At 60.8% G+C, this 17,108-nt stretch overlaps 1 protein-coding gene across 5 annotated transcripts in view; it reads right to left on the reverse strand.

Annotated features, from left to right (window-relative positions):
* KDM4B (lysine demethylase 4B) overlaps positions 1–17,108 on the reverse strand; it is a 142,265-nt gene that overhangs the window by 23,390 nt on the left and 101,767 nt on the right. For 2 of the 5 annotated variants that reach the window (XM_057540633.1, XM_057540635.1), the window contains exons 10-12: positions 9,783–9,979; positions 1,925–2,026; positions 1,376–1,575 (exon numbers count right to left, since the gene is read on the reverse strand). In XM_057540633.1, the coding sequence (XP_057396616.1) occupies positions 1,376–1,575; positions 1,925–2,026; positions 9,783–9,979 (499 nt within the window). The other 3 variants (XM_057540634.1, XM_057540637.1, XM_057540636.1) reach the window with 3 other exon arrangements.

The raw sequence follows: 17,108 nt of genomic DNA on the forward strand, positions 1-17,108 counted from the left end.
CTGGCAACTCCGCCAGCTCCCTGCGTCACCAGGCCTCAGCCTCTGGGTCCATTTCCACGGGGTGATCGTGCCTGCGCACAGGCTGTGCCGATGCACACCCCCTCCCCACCCCCGGCCACCTGTGTCTTGCCTCCCCGGACTGTCCAGACCCTCCCGTGTGGAGCGGGCTGTTTCGTGATGCCCACCGGGCAAGTGGCATGCCAGGCTGCCTGGGACAGGCCAGCACGCAATTTACCCAGGAAACTTTCCAGTCTTCCCTGCCTCCAGCTCCTGGGGGCCCCCCGCAGGGACACTCCCCCTTCCAGCCCATGGGAACATCGGGGGCAGGCGCCTGCCCCTCTCGGTGCCTGGTGGACAGTCACCTCGAATGCCGCATCATCTGTGACACCAGCCACGAGCACCCCGGGGAGGGCCTGACCCCAAGCCAGGCAGAGCTGTGCTGGCTCACCTGCTCCAAGACATGGTCCCGAAGAGGAACCCTCCAGCGACCTATGGCCTGTGATGGGGGTCTGAGGCACTGCTGCCTGGCCATCTGCCACCAGCCCCCCAGCCCCCCAGCCCCGCCCGGCCCCTCCTTTACACCTGGGGGGCAGCTGCTAGGTGCAAACGTGTGAGCAGCTGAAGCTGCAAATTAGGAAAATGAAACCAGCCGTGGAAAAGAAAAAGGAGCACCATAAAACACGGGAGTGGGGAACGTTCCAACGCTCACGGAGTGATATTCCGCGACTAATGGGCCCCAGGCAGTGTAAAGGGTACGGTTCTGAGACACGCCCACCACGGTGCCCAGATACATTTTTTTTTGTTCAACACCAGCCTGCAGGTGGGGCATCCCCACTGCAGGCACGTCCAGCATCTGGCTGCAAACAGCAGGCCATCCCCTTTCCCAACCGAGCAGAGAACACCTCTGTTACAGACTCAGTGTCTGTGTCCCCCCAAGTTCATGCTGAGCCCCACCCCTCAGTGGGCTGGTTGGGAGGTGACTGGGTCATGAGGGTGGGGCCCTGGCGAAGGATCAGTGACCTTAGAGGCCAAAGGGCTCACTGGCTCTCTCTTCCCCCTGAGGACACAGTGACAGAGGGTCACATGCAAACCGGGAGGTGGGCCCTCGCCAGCACCAGGCCACACCAGCACCCTGATCTCCCAGCCTCCAGCGCCGAGGAATAAAGCCTGTTGTTTCAAGCTGCCCACCTGTGGATTCTGTTTCAGCAGCTGGATGGACTGGGACAGCTTCTCTTCAGTTTCTGGGAGAAGAGGGACTTTTCACAGCACTCCCAGAATGCACGTTTTTAGAAAACGCCCTCCCTGCCCACAAGGCACATGGATCGGATTCTGAAAGCGCGGGGCCTGGCCAGCACAGGCACCAAGCAGGACTGACCTTCGGAGCCCTCGGCCTCCCGGCCCTGCGGCAGCGGCTGGGATTCCTCCTCCTCCTCCTCGGGGTCGGCCTCTGGTGTGGCCTCCTCCTTCATGCCGCCACCGGCCTCCTCCAGGAGGGCCGTCCCAGCTGCCCCCTCGCCAGGAGACTTGGGGTCGTCCGGCTTGGGCTTCTTGGGCTGGCTCCGCTTCCGGTGAGACCTGGAGAGGGAGGCTCATCAGACGGGAGGCCAAACAAGGGAGGGGAGAAGCCCTGGTCTGTGCACCCTGTCCAGCAGACAGAGCCCCCCAGGAGGCCCGGGGAAGCGGGGGCCCTGGGTGGGGTTGGCTCCTGGGGGCAGGGGCGGTGGAGGGAGAGAGGCCTGGGGGAGGGGAGGGGATGGCAAGGGGGGTGTCAAGCGTGTGCCGATGGCAGCTGGAGATGGGATGGCGGGACGGATGGGCTCCAGGAGCCTCTGTGTGGTGGGGCGGGAGACACGGGGAGCGTGGGCTCAGATGGAAACAGCAGCTCGTGGAAAATGCCTGCGCGACAGACAAAAGGTGCACTTACGACAGCCCCGGCCTCCTGGTCTGCTCTCTCTTCCTCTCTAGACTTGGTTTCCTCTCCTCCTCAGTCTTTTTCCAGTGTCTGTTTTCTTTCAGACTAATTTGTCTAGAACGTAAACGTCAGGGGGTTTTTCTCTAGGACTCGTGTTAACTCCCTAGACGCTTCGCCGCAGGGCCTCGCGGGGCCCCGGGCTCTCCCTGCATCCTCTCCACCTGCAGGAGCTCCGAGCCCAGAGCCCGCGGCGGCCCCTTCTCTGAGCTGCACCCCGGCCCCCCTCACCTCCTGCCCACGCCGGCCTCCAGGGCGGGGCCCCGGGCTCAGGGGCTGCGACAGTCCCCGGACGGGATGGAGGGCGGTCCTCAGGCCCCAAGTGAGAATCCCAGCTGAGGCTGAGCTGTGGCTTCTTAGTGAAAACGAGGGGGAATTGGGGTTAAAAAGGAAGAAAGGAAAGCGACAAAGGGAGGGGGGCTGCAGGTTAGTGGCCAGGGCACCCCTGCCAGGTCCTGGGGGGATGTCCCTGCCGGTTCCTGGAAACTTTCCCGGGAGGGGACAGTGCCGCTTTGAGACCTCAGGAGGTGTGTGACTGGCCCGGGAGCTGATGCAGGGGCCAGGGCGGTGGAGAGGCTCAGCCGTGGGCAGGGGGCACCAGGACAGCCACAGGCTCCGGGTCTCACAGCCGAGGGGGTGTTTTGGAGAGAGCTGTTGGCGCTGGCCGCGGCTTCCCTCCCCCAGGGAGCTCTCCATGTGGCCCCAGTGGGGTCAGACACCAAGACCTTATAGGAGACCCTACAGGGTCCCTGGCAGCCACACCTCCAAGGACCAAGCACTCGCCAAGGGGAAGCAGGGCTGTCTGACTGGGGACGGGTGGGCAGGGAGGCCCCGAGGGCTCCAGGTGCCAGGACCCCCATCTCCTCCCAGGGGCGCCTGCAGCAGGACGCTGGGGCCTCACGGCTTCCTTGCTGCCTCCCTGCCCGACGCCGCTGGCCCCTGGGGTGCCTCCTTCTAACTGTCCCCTGACGCTAACCGCTAACCACTGCCGGTCCCTTGCTGCTCAGCTGCCTAACTCGAGGGCCCCTGGCTCTGTGCCCTGAGCCCAGGCAATGCCTGGCACACGACAAGCCCTACTTGATGTCTGCAGCATGAACCACCCTGATGACCAAAGGTGGAAAGCAGGGAGCATTCCGGGGAGGGCGCGTCATGGGCAGAGGCATGGCATCACACACAGCATGGCGTGCAAGGGCGCACTGCGAGGGGGAGGGGTGGAGGAGGACAGGCGGGCGGGGACGGGGCGGGGGAGTCGGCAACAGATGGGGGCGGGAGGGGGCACGAAAGACTCAGGCCTCCCTGGGTACACCCTCCACACCGAGCGAGTTGGGGAAACGCCGGGTGCAGCCCCGAAGTGGACACAGGTGGGAAGCTCCGGGCTTTTCCCCAGCTGTCATCCGGAGGCTTCTCTCGGGGTCTGGGAATGCTGCAGGGCCGGGTGCCCACAAGCGAACCCCCATGCTGGCCCCAGCACCCAGCAGAGGGGCACCCTCCTACCGCCAACTCACCTGGCCTCGGTTTCCTGCAGCTGCCCCGCTCCTCACCCCCTCTCCGGCCCTCCCCCCACCCCCACCAACCCGGAACTGGCCCGGAGGCCACTTCTGCCCCTGCCCGCCTCAGGGTCCCCAGAGAGCCCAGGTCTTCCTCGGCCCCCGACACACCAGTGGGCTCAGAGCTCTGCCCCCAGCACCAAACCCCCAGCAGCCACCGGGCCGCACTAACGCAGGGACCCCCCCACCCCCACCCCGAACGGGTGGAACTAGGTGCAGAGACGTAGGCGAAGGGACAGGCCCTACTGCAGAGGGGAAAGCGAGGTGAACGTCGGCATGCAAAGGAGAATCTGTTTTGTGAGAACATAAGCTGGGAAATAACACCAGGGGAATCTGGGGTTGACCTGCTGACAGCTGTGGGGAGCTGTGCGCACACCCTAATCGCAGTCTGGCCATTACAGCATCCCCTGGGCCCGCTCCCCAGATGCGATGCCTTCCCCTCTTTGAGCCATTTCTTCTTGTGTTGACTTCCATGTGTCTCCTCACGCTGCTGCTGTTTTTTGGTTCTGGCTTCTCTGCTGAGTTGCCAGCACAGACACTTACGCTGTGGCCATCCTGCCCACCTCAACCCCTCCTGGCTTCTCTCCCATTTTGGTTGTGGTGAGATTCTATATTACATTTTTCTGATCCTGTAAATATAGTTCATCCGTGAGCAACAGAGCTGCTCGCACTGCATTCTTTGCTCGCTCCTTCTGGAGTCAGTAATTGGTCCCCTCTTAGATGCTTAGCTTTCTTGGTTATCTCCAAGATCTTGGTGTGGCCTCCTAGGCAGGGGTCACATGCTCCTCAATGACACCCCGAGGCCCTCCTCTTATCTTGAGACTGCCTTGGACTCTCCTGAGTTGGATCTGGTTTCCTTGATCCCATGTCTTCCTTGGTTGATGCCCTTGTTTAGCTGGAGCACATCCTCCAGCAGCTTTCTCAGAAAGGAGGGGGAACCTGGGACTTTGCTTGTCTAAAAAGATCTTTATTCCTTTCCCATACGAAGTTGGTAATTTGGCTGGGTATTTCTGGGCTGAAATGATTGCTCTCCTGACCTTTAAGACCCTTTTCCTTTGTCTATTAGCTTGTAGCATCATGATCGCCAAGTCCAGCGCTGTTTGGGCCCCTCACTCTTTACGTTGACCTGTTTGTTTGTTCCAGAGGCTTTGCAATCTTCTGTTTAACCTGAGTTGTGAAAAGTCTGCATTCTAGATTTCCTCAAGCTGGCTCCCAACCCACCTCTTACATTCCTTTGCTCTCTTTTAAATTTTTTTTTTTTTAGTCGCGTTGGGTCTTTATTGCTGTGCATGGGCTCCCTCTAGTTGCAGCAAGCGGGGGCCACTCCTTGCCACGGTGCGCGGGCCTCTCACCGCGGCGGCCCCCCTCATTGCAGAGCACGGGCTCCAGGCGTGTGGGCCTCAGCAGTTGTGGCTTGCAGGCTCCAGGGCACAGGCTCAGTAGTGGTGGCGCACAAGGCACAGCCTCAACAGTTGTGGCTCAGCTGTTCCGTGGCATGTGGGATCCTCCCGGACCAGGGAACGAACCCATGTCCCCTGCATTGGCAGGCAGACTCCCAACCACTGCGCCACCAGCGAAGTCCTTTGCTCTCTTTTAAATGTCCAAGACCCATCTCTTTCCTACAAGCCTTTTTGTTTATACAGCAGAGTCTTCCATAAATGCCAAGTCACCTGCCCTCTCGGAGGAGAAGTTAGTTTTCTTCTGCTCACTGAATGGCCTCTCCTGTGGGGTCCCGCTTTTCTTTTTTTTGTTTGAGACTCTTTCACATTGAGTTTCCTCAGGGGTTTAGAGACCCCTGGCTGTGATGTACAAGCGACTAAGATGTTCGTTGGTAGCTGTGTGTAAGCAGGGCTCCTAGAAGGGGAGCGGGCAGGTGGGAGCCCTGTCACTTCACGGGGGACCCCCGATATCACATGTGTGGCTTTGTTCTGTTGGGCCACTCTGACCCGGCCCCGCGGTTGGGGGTATGTGAGGCTGGCAGGTCTGATCTCACCAGCAGTAGGGCCAGCGCCTTCTGCTGGGGGATGGAGTGGAGGAGGAGGCCCTGAGCCCAGCGATGCCTCCAGCACACCACGGTCCCCGCCCCAGCAGGCGCCCGTGCCTGAGTCCCAGGCCTTGTGGCGTGAACCAGCCCGCTCCCCGTCTGCAGGTCCACGGACTCGAGTTTTCTCTATGCTGCAAAGCCAGGTGTCACTTGCCCATCTTTTCCTTCCTTTAGAGTTTGCCGAGGCTGCTCGCACCCTCTCCTCTTCCCTGTCCCTCCTTTACAGTCGTTCTCATGGCGTTTCAGAGGAGGGTGGACACAAACGTGCACTTTACCTGCCAGGCTTAACGGGATGTCACTCGGTGAAGATGATAAGAATCAAGTGTTGGTACCGAGTCCAAATCCCTACACTGATACTTCCAAGATGAGAGCAGGTGTCCTTGGACCTCAGGTGGCAGGAGAGGCAGAGTGAGGGGGCTCACTGAGGGGCCCAGGGCACACAGCCCCCTTGGGCATCCCAAGGCGGGGCTGTTGCCCAGAACTTCTGACTCCCCGGGGGGGACTTGGGGCTTCCTGGCCAGGAGTCGCAGCCCCTTCCTCCAGCGTTCCCTGCCCCACAGCGAGTAGGTGTGGTGTTCAGTGGGTTTTCTGGTGAAGTCACAGGGACCACAAGCTCCTGGGGCCGCAGGGGCTGGCAGGCCCCCCAGTCATGGCCCCTTCTGAGCGGCCAGGAGCTGCACTGGGGGAAAGGGCTCAGGAGCGCGGCAGGGTCAGGGTGGCTGGAAGGAGTGGGTCGGAAGCACAGTCGTGTACAGCCTGGCCAGGGCATCAGGCACAGGGGGAGAGGGGAGATCAGACTGGCTCCTCGAGGGTCTGGGGGCAGCAGAGGGGGCAGGGATGTGCTCCCTGGCTCCCTGTTTCCGTGGTGACCGAGGATGGGAGGTGGAGAGGTAGTGGGCAGGAGCTGCTGGGCTGGGCGAGCAGGGCTAGCGGGCTCTAGCCTCCTGCGTGGGCAGCTGGAGGTCCCGCCAGGGGGAGAAGCAGAAGCTGGGGAGGGACGGGGCCCCGTGGGTCTGGAGAGGAGCACGCTTCCCCTCCCCCACTTCCCTGCAAGCCCGGCTGCTCAGATGCTCTGCACAGGGTGCGTGTGAGTGTCCAGCAGAGCACACACCTGCTGGAACACGTGGGCAACGCGGAGCATTCCTTGAAGCTCTCCTTGGAAATAATCAGGAGCCGAGAAGAAAACACAGTCTGCATATGGAGGAAGGCTGCTCAGGCAGGCAGGAGCGGGGGAGGGGAGCAAGGCGAAGATGCCAGCTGGGCAGGGGTCCCACCTGGCGGCGACGGCGAGGGGGCCACACGGCACGGACAAGAAGGTCACAGGCTACGGGCCCTGCTTGGCACGGGGCGGGGTCAGTTCACCTGACAAGATTTAGGCGTGGAAGGTAAATCCACGGGAGGGCGCCATTTTCTCCCAAAGGAGCCAACACCTGCCTCTGCTCTGAGGTGACATCTGGGGCGGGGTGCAGGGGGCCGTCAGGAAGGCTGGGCCCTCGAGGGGCGGGGGCCTGGCTGAGCCCGTCTGAGTGAGGACCAAGGAATGGATGCAGCATCCCAAAGGAGAAGGCAAGGCTGCACAGGGATGGGGGCGCGGGAGGGTGCCCACAGCAGGCAGACGAGGAGCCCACCCCAATGCCAAGCCCTCGGGAAGGGACACTGGGGGATGTCTGGGGACATCTGTGGTCGTCTCACTGGGGGGCTGCTCCTGGCATCAAGTGGGCGGGGGTGGGGCTGCTGCTCAACCCCCCCCAGTGCCTGGGACAGCCGCCCACGGAGGATGTCCGCAGTGCCGCGGGGAGACCCTGGGCTAGGGACAGAGCCAGATTTGCCCCCATCCCCTATCCGGCCGAGGCAAGGATGCTAGGGTGGTGCCGCCCCTGCCCCCAAACCAACTCTCCAACAGGGGAGGCTCAGGTGGAGCCGGCAGCCCTGGAGACCAGGCACAGCTGGCCACGTGGCCAGGGAAGAAAGTCACAAGGGACTCCTGAGGGCCACTGCCACTGGGGGTGGGGTGGGGGCAGCGGCTTCCAGCTTGGCATTGGGCCTCCAAATGTGAGTCCCCAATCAGCCTCTTAAGAGAAAGCACCCCCCCAACCAGTGACTTTTTAAAAAGGTGGGGGAATCAGCCTTATTTTACATACTAAAGGCTTTAAAGAAAATTGCATCCTTGGGAACACGACTTAATTTGTTATTCAGTCCCAGGTCGGCACACAGGGAGGGGAGGTGGGAGAGAGGGACGTTCCAGAAAGGACGTGTGCTGTGCAACATGACGAGGGGACAGGGAGCGGGTACGGGGCTCTTTGTGCACAGAAGGTTCCGGCCAAGGCCCGGCGGCCGGGTCCCTCCTCTGGGCAGGCTCCTCTGACAGCCTCTAATCCCAATCCATCCTGGAATGAGGCCCCAAGTCCTTGGCAGTCGCTCTGTTGACCAATTAGTCTGAGCCGTCACCAATCAACCATTATGCAAATGCTGGATCCGGCCTGGGAGCCAGCCAGCTCACTCCGCTCCCTCCCTCGGGAAAGACCGGGAAAGAGCGGGAGCTGCAGCAGATCAGCCTCACCAAGAAGGTGCTTTTCGTGAGGAACACACAGGAGAGCGGAGAGTCAAAAGGAGACACAACAAAAGAAATCAGAAAAGAGAGACACCTTCACGTGGGCTGTCAGGAGCAGATGGGAAAGCATCCCAGACCTGAGAGAACATTCTCAGAGAGGCGCTCGGGTGGGGAAAACACGCAGGTGAGGGCGCGTAGAAAGGAGAACAGGCCCAGAGGGGAGAAGGTTCTGGGCTGGGCGTGACCGCTTGGCCAGGATGATTTTTCCCAGTTCCTGCAGAGCGCTGGGGTGCCACCAAGGATGCACTGCCCAAGGAACACACTGGCCAAGGCCCCGCCCCTCAGGGACCAGGTCCTGGGGAAGGCGCCATCCTTGAGCAATGGGGACACGACCCGCCAGCAGTGACCAAGGGCTACAGACGGAAACCTCCCCCGAGGCCCAGATCCGACTGCAGCCTGTTTGTGCCGCCCACAAGCTAAGCATGATGTTTACAAGCTAAGCATGATGTTTACAAGCTAAGCATGATGGTTCAAAAGTTAAAAGAATAATAACATTTTGTGGCATGTGAAAATGATATGAAATTCCCACTCCAGTGTCCATAGATAAAGTTTTATTGAGACTCGCCTCGCTCATTGTTTACGGAATGTCTTACTGTCCAGGGCGACCGCCGTGGAGCCAAGTGGTCAAGGGAGAGCCCGCTGAGCCCTTGAAGCCCTAACACCAACACGAGGATGCTCTGGGCTGCCCCGCCCGCTCCAGCCATACCCCAGGCCCGGCGAGGACCTGCCGACCGTTCCTTGGGCACCAAGAAGGAATCTGTCTGAACCCTGTCCACAGATAGCTCAGGCCCCGAGAGCCTGGACGTTTCCCAGAGAAAGAGCACGATGGAGTCGGACGCTTCCGAGGCCGCACGGCACTGCCCCTCACTCCCCAGCTCCGCCACCCACATCCCTGTGGCCTCGGCGCCGACGCCAAGAGGGGGCGGCCACTCTGCCCTCTCCTTCCTTGCCGGACACCAGGCAGCGGCCGGGCAGGGACCATGCTGGGTGGAAGGTGGGCCGGGAGGGGGGCCTCTGAGATGGAATGGGGTGGCAGAGGGCGTCCGGGGGACAGGTCTCTGTAGTCACCTCCGTGTCCGCGGATTCAAGCAACACGTTATCCGAGGCACCAGAACAAGCATCTACAGACGCAAAGGGGCAGGGGCGTGGCTCTCATGGAGGGAGCTCGGGGCCTGTGCCCCACGGCTCCTGCCACAGCTCAGAGTCAAGAAGGGCCACATGGCCCCGACGCAGAAACGGGGCTCTCGCACTGGGGATAGCGGGATAGTGAGCCGGAAGCTTGAGAGGCACAGTGTGTGGGGTCCCGAGAGGGCAAAAAGGGCCCACCTCCCAGGAGCTGGCAGACAAGGAGCGGGTGGGAGCCTGAGTCCCCTGACAACACAGGCAGCGACGGCGGTGAGTCCCCAACAGCCCGCGGAGGAAGTCAGGCCCGAGAAACACTCTGCCTCTGAAAGAGGGAGAAATGGAGGAGGGGGAGAGGGAAGGGGAGAAGGAAGGAGGAAGAGGAGGGGGAGGGGGAGGAGGAGGAGAGAGGAGAGGAGAGGGGGTGGGGGGACAGCCTGCAGCCCCCGCCAGCGGGGAGCAGTGGGCCGGGGTCGCTGGGCGACTCACCTGCGGAGGAGCTTGGCCTTGAGCGAGGCCCGGGAGGCGCTCCAGGTGCTCAGCTCGGGGCTGCTCAGGGCCGTGGGCCGCGTGTGGTCCAGCACCGTGAGGTCCTTGCCCTGCTTCCACAGCTCGTAGCGCTCCGGCTGCAGGATGCGCACAAAGACGTCCATGGAGATCTTGACCATGTCCTTCCGGCATGTGCACTGCGTGCGGGCAGGAGAGAGACCACTGAGCCCGCGGGCCAGTCGCCCCACACCACGCAGGGCGCCTCGAGCCTACCCCATCCTCCCCAGAAATTCCCTCACGAGACAGGAAAGGGGGTCTTCTCATCCCGACGCGGGGGAAGGGGAGGCTGCTGCATCCCCCCAGTGGGAGCCTCTGGCCTTCCCCACGGAGTCGCACCCCCCAACCTGCACGTGGACCACCACGGTGCCCCCAGCCGCTCAGGAGCCGAGGCCACATGCCCTGAGCTTCGGCCGCCTCGAGTCAGTTCAAACCAAAATCTCCCTCCTGTCAGACACGCGCACCCCCGACCAGGTAAAATGCACGTGGAATGTCTTATAACAGCGGTAATTCCAAAGGTAGAGGGAAAAAGCTGTCAGCCCCCAAAGAGCAAACAAGGAAACAAATGTGATCTGGAGAAGGTGCTCCCCTGCCCCCGTGTCCCTGCCTTGGGCTTCGGGAGAGGAGGCTGGGGACCCAGGAGACTCAGCACCAGGCCCCAGGGCGGCCGGAACTCGCCTCAAGCCAGTGCTGGCCTGGCTAGTAGAGTTCCTTGTGCCTGGGAGCTTCAAGTGCGGGACACACAGCATAACGAGGACGGGCTGAGAAGGGGTCCTTCCTCCCCCTCCTCTGCTGTCTAGACCCTGAAGACGTCTCCACACGCAAACCCCGCGTTCCAGGAGCCTGTCCCTCCATGCCACAGGGTCACGGTGGCCCCCAGGACTGGGCCTCGTGCAGGAGGCGCTGCAGCCGTCCCAGAGGAGTTGGGGGCCAGAGAAGCCAGGCAAGGATTGCAGAAGCCAGGCTCGGGACAGCGAGCCCTCGGTCAAGGGGAGGAAACCAGACAGACCTGGTGTCCTAGTTACCTGCGGGCTAAGGCCAAGAGCAAGAGGGAAGGAGGGACCGAGGGGACCACTGGTCTAGAGCAGGGCTGGCGAGCTGCCCACAAAGGACCAAGCAGTATAGATGCTTCCAGCTGTGCGGGTCACTGATCTCTGTTAACAATCTCTCAGCTCTGTCTGCACTTGGGAGCAGCAAGACCGACTCGTAAACAAATGGGTGTGGACGAGTGCAGATAAAACTTTATTTACAAAACAGGCAGGGGACCGGATGTGGCACAGGCCGAGGTTTGCCGGCTCCTGGTCTAGACTCTAGAGGACAAAGCAGCACCGGGCAGCCACCTTCTGGGAGATGAGCTCCCCCAGGGACGGCTCCACAAGGGACCTCGGGGTGGGCCTGACCCTGGGGGGCCGAGCTCGCCTCCCTCTGAAGGGGCACTGTCCTTGCCTCCTTAGGGGGACACACCTGTCCTGAGCATCGCGACAGGAGGCCGCGGCAGTCACCCCTCAGGGACATCCGCACTGCAGCCCCTGCAGCTCTGACTCCAAACGCCCCCCTGTCAGATAAACAGGCTTATCCCTTTTTAAGCTGTTCCCCAAACCACAGCTTAAAAAGTGTCTCTGGATTTTTTTTTTCCGGGCTGCGTGTGTGCGTGTGTGTGTGTGTGCGCGCGCGTGCGTGCGTGTATGTATTTAGAATTGCGTATGTGTTTATTTTTCATCCCATGCAATTTCAAAGGACATTATGAACGTGTCTCCGTTTTAAATGCACATCTCGCCTCTGTTTACAACCACCCATCACTGCCACTTTCTCAAAGGAAATGAAGGAAGCGGAAGGAAAAGACTTAATCGAATGCAGTGATTATGTATCTTGCCCCGACAAGCCCCTCCCGACTTCCCTCAGTTGGCTCAGAAACATCGAGATATTTATGACCTGGAGTCTGAGGCTGCTGAGGGCGGGTCCCGTGGCGTCTCCTGCAGCCCCAGCGCCCCCATCCTGCCCGCTCCCAGGCCGCATCCGGGAGCTCAGCTTGGGGACAGCAATAGCCTGACCACACCAAGTGGGAGGGAATATTTATGACCCAGCGACTCCCCGCAAACTCAACTCAGTTAATGAGAAATTGCGCAGCAGAGAAAGGCTGGCGGTGCAATTTGGCTGTGGAGTGGCGAGAGCACAGACGGTGCCTGGGCTCCAGATTCCTGGCCGGCCACGGCCTCCCTGGCGTCAACACCAACAGCAGCTTACGGGATTTGTATCAAGCGGCCTTGCAATTGCTTTTCCTTAAGCAATTAAAAAAAGCACGTGTGTGCGCCGTGGAGGGGATGGAGGGGACCCGGAGCACATCGTCTGTGTCTCGGAGCCCGGCCCGCGCCCCTTGCCCAGCCAGGGCGCAGGGCTGGGAACACCCACCCTCACGTCTCCGTGGGGTTCTGGCTGTGGTGGGGTTTGTCGCTGGTGGGGACCGAGGTGTGGGGGGGCATGGGCACCAGGGAGGAAACGGTGGGAAAAAGGCAAGGCCCCTTGGGTCGTGGGGGACAGGAGGGACAGCCCCGGTTCAGGACACGGCAACAGTCACCACCGTGGGCTAAGCAGCTGAGCACCACAGACCCATCACCTTGTTTCAGCTCACAGTTTGGCAAAAGAATTTGCTAAGACCAGCGAAAAGATCCGGCTACCTAAAAGCAACTTCCAGGGGCTGAGCGCGCCAGACGCCCCCCCACCCCACGGACCCTGCACCAGTGCCTTCTGATTTGTGGCCCCTGCCCAGCAGAACTGCCCGCGCCGCTGTTTCACTTCGGGCCTGCGAGTAAGCACGGGGGCTCTGAGCTGCAGGGCCATCCTGGAAATGGGGCTCAGGGAGGGCGGGAGGCTGGAGGCTTGGGGCACAACCCTCAGGGCAGCGCCCGGGGAGGGACTGCGTCCTCCCCTCCAGCCCGGCGGGCTCCCAGACCTTCCTGAGGACCTGCTGGAGTCACTAAGGCTGAGTGTCTGCTGCTTGCTCTCTAGCTCCGGAGCTCAGCAGCCCCATCAGCCGGAGACCAGCCGGAGTGTGCTCTCCCCGGGACCCGGCCTGGCCATTAGTTCTGATGGGGAAACCGGGCTCGAAGGGGAGGGAGGAGGCCTGAGCGCACCCCAGGGCTCTCTGTACCTTCAAGACTCAGCCACCAGAACCGCGTGGAGCAGGGCTCCCGCTCCACGAGCAGCTAGGTAATGAGGACGCTGAGCATCCTGCTCTAGTCAGCCAAGGCGGGGTGGCTGGTGATCCCGTTAGCGCCGAGGGGCCATCTGGGGACAGAAGGCGTAAAGGAAGAGGCAGGGGGCTCGGGGGGGACACACGCTGCACATGGCCTGGGTCCCAGCACCAGCCTCTATGGATGCAAGACAGGCTGCGCCCTCTGTGGGTCCCCACCCTGGGCCTGCCCGCCTGGCTGGGGGTCGGCCTCCCGCCCACAGGGCTCTTGGCCCCCATTGGCTCAGCCCCACCCCCAGATTCTGGGCCTGGAACGGTGGTCTCCCCGGTGACGCGAGCAGAGGGAGGCGGCAGCCCGACGCTCAGAGCAGAACTGTCTCTCTGACGCAGCCTCTCATCAAGGGGGGGCCTGACAGCCCCGAAAAGTGCACCTCAAAGAGCCCCTGACGGGGCCCCCGGTGGAGCTGCTGGCGCCAAGTTAATTAACGCGGGAGGAACGAGCTGTTTAAAGTGACAGTGGAGAGGAGACACGAGCTCCGCCCCCGCACACCCCCCAAGAGGAGGGGGAACAGGATGCCCCCCAGAAGCAGACACCAGCTGCCTGCCGAGCAAAAGGCTGACAAGAAGGGCAAGGGCGCAGCCCTGACAAACCACAGGCGAGCCAGCGAGGCCCCTTCCTCCCCTCCCAAGGATGTGAAAATTCCAGACAAAGACCGTCTCTGCTTCATCACAGAGAGAAAAACGTGTGCATGCACAGGCCTCAGGAAAACTCTAACCACACAGGTCAACCTCTGTGGACCCCCTGGGTAGGTGACAGAGCCACCCGACGGCCCTGTGTGGGCCTGGTGAGCCTTGGTCCAAAGCACCGATTCAACTACAGAAACGGTCTTACGATGGATCTGTTGTCAGAAGAAATACAAAACTCACAGTCAAGAATACACTAAAGCCCCAACTGTGACCAAAAACCTTTAGGGAAAGTCAAGGGCATTCATCAAAACCAACCACGGTTCTTTCAATGGGGGGAGGGGGGGTGTCAAACAATTTTGTGGTATTTGTTTTTCTAAATCTCTTTACTGAGCAGGTATATCATTTAAGTTGGTTGGGGGTGGGCAGATTATGAAATCTGGCCCACCACCTGTTTTTGTAAATTAAGTTTTATTGGCACACAGCCCTGCCCACGGCCCTGCCCACGGCCACACTGGTGCTGCTACAGCAGAGCTGAGCAGTTACACAGCAACTGGATGGCCCCCAAATCCACAAATATCCACTATCTTGTCCTTTACAGAGTTTACCAAACCTTGATTAAGTCACAGAATCATTTTCACAAGGTATCTTGAAGCCCTGACCCCGCAGTGTGTCTGTATCTGCAGAGAAGGAATTAGGAGGTGATGAAGATTAAATGAGGTCATAAGGGTGGGGCCCTAATCCTATAGGACTAGTGTCCTTTTCAGAAGAGTAACAGAGACAGATCTGACCCCTGCCCCTGCTGCCCCCAGGTGAGGACACAGCAGGAAGCTGGCGGTCACGGGAAGCTGACCCCAGTGGCACCCTGATCTCAGGCTCCCAGCCTCCAGAAGTGTGAGGAATAAATGCCTGTTGTTTAAGCCGCCCCGTCCCCGGTACCATATTTCTGCAGCCTGAGCCGACAGAAGACAGGTGTCTGCCTGGAAACTTATTGCAGTCCCACTTTTTACTGAGCACAGCAAGCTGTACATCCCCACCACCTGTTGCCAGAATCCGACTCTCACCAGGTGCCAGGAAGCACCTAGAACCTGGCACACGGAGGCCTGGCCTCGGGCTCCACCTCCTCAAGGCTGCACCTGCTTTCACACCTGCAGCCCAAGCCGACCACTCTCAGGGGAACGTGCCCTCCACCAGAGCCCCTGGGGACCTGAGCAGTGGGCCTGGGCCAGCTATGCACACCCCCAGCCGGGCCGGGCCCAGACCCCACTTCAAAGGGGACCCGGGGGCCCAACAAAGGGACCAGCCCCATGCTGTCCGGGGTCGCCAAGTCTCTTTCCTACAGAGGCACCAGCTCCTAACCCCGAGCCACGGATCTCACACGTTGTGCCGGGGACGGACATAGGTTTTCTGGTTTGTTTTGTTTTGTTTTGGCCACGCCGCAGCATGTGAGATCTTAGTTCCCTGACCAGGGATCGAACCCGTGCCCCCTGCAGTGGAAGCGTGGAGTCTTAACCACTGGACCACCAGGGAAGTCCCAGTTTTCCGTTTTAATGAACTCAGGCGCTCATAAATGGAGGAACGCGGTAATGAAGTTCCCTGAAATGACACCTAAGGAATGAAGGGGTCAGATCCTTGGTCACCTCGCCAGGGCCTATGGCAGGAGATGCAAAAGGGTCAGCCTTGGGGGTGACTTTCTCTTCTATTTTTCGTGGTGGTAGGTGTGCAGGTGGGCCCTTTTTCTTACTGAACCCGTCCCAATACGTTACACCTACCAGCAGTCACATTCTGTATGCAGCTCAGAGACACGTCTAAGATGTGGCCCAAGTTCCAGGCAGGATGGATATAAGACTTCCTAGAGCTTCCTAACAGTCTGGCCCGCAGTGGAAGCATACTTTAAGGGCTTCAATTTCCCAAGGTTTTGGTTGTTTAAAAAGAAAGGCACTGATCTTAGATTAGATCCAGCAACTGAAGCCATAAAATCCCAGAGCAAAATGGTTTCTCACTTTTAGCTCACACAGTCTGTCTTCCACGTCTGAACCATTACATGCTCCGAACTAATCAGGCTGAAGGGCTGTGGCCTCAGGGCCCAGCGCCGGGCCCGGCCCTGCAGCAGCTGACAGTGAGATGGGGAGAAATAAACACACACGAGGGGGCAGGAACACGGGGGCAGAGGAGGGCCGCGTCCATCCGAGGTCCGCCCGAGCCTCCCTCTGGGCTGCCAGGAACAAGCACCTACTGTGTGCTCTTATGGTCCTGCCCCTCCAGTTCCGGGCGCTCTTTACCCAGCTAAGGCCCTGGGCGGGTGGGCTCTCCTCCTGCCTCCTCACACCCCAGTAACTGACCCTCATGGACTCGCCAGGGTCCCCGAGGACCCCGGTGTGCACGTGGCCATCCTACTCCAGTTCTGCACGAGGAGGGGGTGCAGAGAGGGAAGGGGGGAGAATACGGGGGGTGGGAGGGAGAGAACAGACAGAGGGGGGTGAGAAGGAGGGGGCAGGGAGGGGTCGGGGGCAGCAGGAGCCTCACAGGGCAGCACCCCGGCCGCTGGGGCCTGGGCCATTACCCAGGGAGCCTCCTGTGACATAAATGCCACCCTATGGGAGGCCCCACCCATGGCTTCATCCCATCACAGCCCCATACAGAAGGCTGAGGGTCTTGACAGCACCCGCCAGAGGCTCAGTAAGACGCACACTTGTCACTTCCAAATGACAAATGGTGAGAGTTATGACCGTGGAGCTCAGGGGCTCTGGGCCTAATCTGAGCACCCAGCCGGGAGCCGGGAGGCTGTCGCCCGTGTTGGAAGACTGACACAACAAACCGGCGACATTCATGCCCGGGTCTCCCAGGACCCGATTCTAAGTTTGAGGAAAATGAGAAAACAGGGTAGGGCGGAGGTTTGTCTCTGGTTATCAAAGCAGGGGCCCCACGCAAAGACAAATAGATTTTTTTTTCTCACCAAAGCATGAAAAAATAGAAATTAGAATGTCGTGGGGCTCAGGGCGGGTGGCCCCTGGGCCCAGGAGCGCTCGGCTCGAGCTGGGGGGCCCACGGCAACCAGTGGACGGGCACCGGGCGCCCCACACCAAGGGTATGGGGCAGTGGCACCTCCCAGGGACTCCCGAATCCTCTGGGGAAGGAGCCTCGCAGCCTCTGAGCCCCTGGGCCCGAGGGGAGCCGGGCCTCAGGTGGAAGAGGGCAGCGGGGGCCCCCGGTCCCATTTCTCTGTTCCCCTCACCCACTCCCACTCATCCCCGGCCTTGATCCTTGGTGACATCCACCTCCACCTGCTGACCCTTCCAGGGGCCCATGAAGGCTCACCCTTGAGCCACCCCGCACCCATGGCTGCAGGGCGGGAGGACGGCACCGTGGGGACAGGCAAGCACCATGGGCCGGCT

The sequence above is a fragment of the Balaenoptera acutorostrata genome, chromosome 2, assembly GCF_949987535.1.
Source record: "Balaenoptera acutorostrata chromosome 2, mBalAcu1.1, whole genome shotgun sequence".
NCBI lineage: Eukaryota > Metazoa > Chordata > Mammalia > Artiodactyla > Balaenopteridae > Balaenoptera > Balaenoptera acutorostrata.